The 4,509-nt window shown below is 59.9% G+C and overlaps 2 protein-coding genes across 2 annotated transcripts in view; both read right to left on the bottom strand.

The window, feature by feature from the left end:
• Positions 1-1,882: 1,882 nt before the first annotated feature.
• On the bottom strand, positions 1,883-2,720 carry HBQ1 (hemoglobin subunit theta 1). The gene is made up of 3 exons (XM_032269438.1): positions 2,485-2,720; positions 2,196-2,400; positions 1,883-2,086 (listed from the first exon to the last, which is right to left on the bottom strand). Exons 1-3 carry the CDS (start codon positions 2,577-2,579, stop codon positions 1,958-1,960), a joined length of 429 nt encoding a protein of 142 aa, XP_032125329.1. The 5' UTR covers positions 2,580-2,720; the 3' UTR covers positions 1,883-1,957.
• Positions 2,721-4,363: 1,643 nt separating this feature from the next.
• Positions 4,364-4,509, bottom strand: part of HBM (hemoglobin subunit mu) — a 2,405-nt gene continuing 2,259 nt past the window's right edge. Inside the window, exon 4 of the mRNA XM_032269435.1 lies at positions 4,364-4,509. Coding sequence (XP_032125326.1) covers positions 4,474-4,509 — 36 coding nt within the window. The 3' untranslated portion in view covers positions 4,364-4,473.

Below are 4,509 nucleotides of genomic sequence, written 5' to 3'. Positions count from 1 at the left end.
TTTTTTTTTTTTTTTGAGATGGAGTCTCTCTCTGTTGCCCAGGCAGGAGTTCAGTGGCTGGATCTCAACTCACTGTAACCTCCGTCTCCTGTTTTAAGTGATTCTCCTGCCGAATAGCTGGGATTACAGACACCTACCATCACACCAGCAAATTTTTGTATTTTTCGTAGAGACGGGGTTTTATCATGTTGGCCAGGCTGGTCTCAAACTCCTGACCTCAGGTGATTTGCCTGCCTTGGCCTCCCAAAGTGCCGGGATTACAGGCGTGAGCCACTGTGTCTACCCCGGAGATCTTTTTTATATGGTAGAGAGAACCTTTATGGGGGCAGATGGTCTAAGTCCTGGTCCAAGCTGGAAGGCCCCAGAACCAGGAGCAGCAGTCTCCCAATGGCAGGAGATGATGGTGCCCCCACTCAAGCAGAGAGAGCAACTTCACCCTCCCTTCCCCTTCCTCTTTTGTGACACCCATCACACTTGTTGGCCATCTTCTTGACACAGCCCACCCATCCAAATGCCAGTTCTTCCAGAAACACCCTCACAGACACACCTGGCCATACATCTGGGTATCCCTTAGACCAGTCAAATTGACACGTGGAATTAACCATCACTCCTATCCTGAGGGCTTTTTTTTTTCTTGCTTATGTAGCCCAACCTGTGCACTGTTTACTTTTTTTTTTTTGAGACAGGGTGTTGCTCTGTTGCCCAGGCTGGAGTGCAACGGCTTTATCTTGGCTGCAACCTCTGCTTCCTAGGTTCAAGTGATCCATGAACCTCAGCCTCCTGAGTAGCTGGGATTGCAGGCACAGGCCACCATACCCAGCAAATTTTTGTATTTTTAGTAGAGACAGGGTTTCACCATGTTGCCCAGGCTGGTCTAGAACTCCTGGCCTCAAGTGAACTCCCCTCGGCCTCCCGGAGTGCTGGGATTACAGGTGTGAGCCAGCTCGCCCAGCCTGTCAACTTTCCCTTAGTGTCACCTTGGAGGTACCGTTTCTGAAGAGAAGCATCTTCAGATGCACTTCTAGTGCCTACGAGGCCTGGAAAGGTTGCGCGTTAAAATGTGACGGCTGTGTGTGGGCGTGGCATGTCTGTCACACACGTGCTCTTGGATCTGACAGCCATGGCCTGTGCTTGCATACACATGACACAGTTTGCCGCGTGTCACGTGGGAACTGAAGAATGTGCTGCACGCGTTCCTGGCCCGCGATACACGGGAAGGTGCAGCGAGCGTTGTTTTCCGAAGTTCTGCCATGGCCACGATCGGTTTTACGGGACAAACAGAACAAAGAAGGCCTAGCTTCCCTCCCCGTAGCAGTGTGGGCGGAGGCAGGGCTGTGGGCCGGCCCCCGGTCCACCTCGCCGGCTATGTGACTAGGTACTGGGGTTGGTGCCCCCTCCTCCCCGAGGCCCAGGCCCAGGCCCAGGCGCTGGCAGTAAAAGGACTTCACCACAAGCTGCCCCCGCCGTTCCCGGTCCCGCGGCGCCAACGGGCTGTGCGCTGCGCAGGTGCCGGCCCGCGCCGGGAGAGGGCGCTGTTCCCTAACCCGCTGCGCGGCTGCCCCGGGCCCCGACGCCGCCCGCGCGCGCTGAGCTGCAGGTGCGGAGTTCTCGCGGTGGGCCCGGGCCACGTACTTGGCCCCGAGTGGGGAGGACGCCCTCGCGGCCCGCGGCGCCCACCTGCCACCCCATTCGGGAGGGTCAGGCCGTACCCAGGTCAGTGCCCCGGTGGCGGAGGCCCCAAAGCTGTCGGGGGTGGGACGGGGCGCGCCTGGATCTGGACACAGAGTGCGCCCCCGGCCTCTCCCGGGCCCCTGTCTTTCCTTGGGGAGGGACGGCGTCTTTCCCCCAACGGCGTCCAGCCCTCGAGAGAGAGCACGGCAGGAAGACTGAGGTTTGGGGGGCTTTACTCAAACACGGGGAGGGTCGCCTGGGGGTCCCGCGGACACCCACCCGTAGTTCACTGGTACTCGGAAGCCAGCGCCGAGATCACGTGGCTCAGGAACTTGTCCAGCGACGCCTGCAGCGCGGGGCTGAAGTCTCCGGGGTAATGCCGGGCGAGGGTGACCAGCAGGCAGTGGCCGAGGAGCTGCAGCGGGCGCGCGAGGCTCAGTCGCCCGCACCCGCCCCGCACGCCACCCGCGTCTACCCCGCTGGGGCCCTCGCGGGGACAGGCGCCGAGCGAGGCCGCCGCTCACCTGGAAGCTGGCTGGGTCCACTCGCAGCTGGCGCGCGTGCAGGTGGCTCAGCGCGGACAGCGCGCGGGGCAGGTCGTCCAGGCGCTCCACCGCGAGGCTCAGCGCGTCCGCCACCTTCTGGCCGTGGGCTCTGACCTGGGCGGAGCCGGGGCTCAGGTCCAGGTGAGAGAAGTAGGTCTTCGTGGCGGGGAAGGCCAGGAAGGTCCTACGAGAGGAGCGGGCGTGAGGCGCGTCCGGGGAGCCTGGGGAGGAAGGGCCCCGGGGGCGGGGGCGCCCAACCTCGCCGCACCTCTCCAGGGCCTCTGTCGTGTAGACGCCGACGTTGCTGCCCAGCTTCCTCCACAGGGCGCGCACCAGCGCCCGGTCCTCCGCGCACAGCGCCATGCCCGCGCCCGAACCCGCCGCGCCTGCGCCGACCGGCAAGGGGTCCCGCGGCCTCCAGGGGGCGCCGCGCCGCAGCCTCGCCGCCTCGGGGTCCAGGGGCCTTGTCCCGGGTCCGTGCGCTCAGTCTCCGTCAGCGCCCACCGGGGCCCTCTGAATCGCCCCAAATCCAAGGCCCCGCGTTTTAGCTGTTCACCATATGGAAAATAGTATTTACCAGCCTGGGCAACAAAGGGAGGCCGCATATTTACAAAAAAAAATTTAAAATAGCCGGGCATAGTGGAGCGTGCTTCTATGTGTTAGAGAAATATGTAATAATTATATATATATAATTATTATTATTTTTGGAGATGGAATCTCACTCTGTCGCCCGGGCTGGAGTGCAGTGGCGTGATCTCGGCTCACTGCAACCCCCGCCTCCCCGGTTCAAGTGATTCTCCTGCCTCAGCATCGGAGTAGCTGGGATTACAGGCGCCCGCCACGACGCCCAGCTAATTTTTGTGTTTTGGTAGAGACAGGCTTTCCCCATGTTGGCTAGGCTGCTCTCCAACCCCTGACCTCAGGTGAGCCGCCTGCCTTGGCCTCCTAAAGTGCTGCAATTACAGGCATGAGGCACCCCACCCAGCCAATTTTTATAACTTTTTCTTAGGCTTAGTCAGCTGAAGCAGGAGGAGTAGAGAAGGAAACAGTAAATTTGTAACTGGTTCTGATCAATTAATTGTAAACACCTCTGCACTCCAACCAGCCCACTGATGTGCATTTGATATGTTTCCACCTTTAGGTCAGACCTCCATTCTTCCTGATGAAATAAGTAAGACACCCTTTTCCTGGCAGTTCGTACTGTGGGAAGGGCTGTGGGAAGGGCATCGCAAACGGAGGAAAAGGGCCTGCCATAGTGTTTACCAATGGCGATTCACAGGCTCAGGGAGGAAGAGGTGCTGTGATCTGTCGGGGGCCAGGGCTTGCTGGCTGCCGGGTCAGGGAACCCGAAGTCCTTCCCCTGATACCTCAGGCACTGGGAGGCTGCTCAGCAGGGAGAAAACACAGGCAGGGAGGAGGGGATCTTCTAGCCAGGCCTCTGTGGCCCGGACTCCCCTCTCTCCTCTCCACGGTCGCAATGGGACAGGCTCCCCAGCCTCAGGGGAGCTGAGTGGGTGCTGAGCTGGACCCAGAGAAAACCTCCTGACCTTGACAGCCCTAGGGCATGTGTCTGGAGTGTGAGCACCCTGGGGCGGCCTGGGGGTGAAAGGGGAAGCCCCATGGAAGTGTCTGGGGTCCGCAGTTGCACCCCTCCCCCCTGATTTTATCTGGACTGTGCCTGTATCTGGGAGGTTCTGCAGAGACTGGTGGGGACGATGGGAGATCAGTGCAGCCGCGCTGGAGTGGGATTCCCTCACCTCCCCACCACCCATATCTGGGAGGACCCCTGGGAGACTAGCGGGGTCGCAGGGAGAAAGCCAGCCAGTTCCTGGCACAAGAGTGCCCTGAAACGGAAAGATGGATACATTCATTATTTCAGCAAACCTACGTGGAACCTGAAAGGCCTGCGGATAAAACTCAGGAAAGAGGAAACGTATCTTCAAAACTCTCTAGGGCCCAGCGGTTTTCCAGTTTATCTCCCATGTACTTCGGGTTGGCTCAGCTTCCCTCCTTCTCTGCCCACCTCCTGCCCCTGCCCTTTCCTGCCCATTCCGGATGCAGAGAGGTCCTAGGCATGTGTGTCCCAGACGGTGTCCACGCCCATCCCAGAACCTTTGCTGAGAGAAGAAACCCAGGCACACACAGGCTGCCGCCCACTCAGACTTTATTCAAAGACCAGGGGCTGCAGGTGCAGGGAGGGAAGGAGGGCCTGGCCCGAGAACCAAGGGGCAAGGGGCATGGCCACCGAGGCTCCAGCTTAACGGTATTTGGAGGTCAGCACGGTGCTCACGGA

This window comes from Sapajus apella, unplaced genomic scaffold (assembly GCF_009761245.1).
Source record: "Sapajus apella isolate SASKATOON/1434 unplaced genomic scaffold, GSC_monkey_1.0 scaffold192, whole genome shotgun sequence".
Taxonomy (NCBI): Eukaryota; Metazoa; Chordata; class Mammalia; order Primates; family Cebidae; genus Sapajus; species Sapajus apella.
Note: the sequence above shows the minus strand (reverse complement) of the source record. Positions and strands in the feature narration are given on the sequence as shown.

Bases quoted from the DNA above. Each gene is read 5' to 3' on its own strand.
- HBQ1 (XM_032269438.1), bottom strand. From the start codon at position 2,579: ATGGCGCTGTGCGCGGAGGACCGGGCGCTGGTGCGCGCCCTGTGGAGG. The intron at 2,401-2,484 runs GTGCGGCGAGGT...CTCCTCTCGTAG, and splicing joins ACGACAGAGGCCCTGGAGAG to GACCTTCCTGGCCTTCCCCG. The intron at 2,087-2,195 runs GTGAGCGGCGGC...CGCCCGCTGCAG, and splicing joins TGGACCCAGCCAGCTTCCAG to CTCCTCGGCCACTGCCTGCT.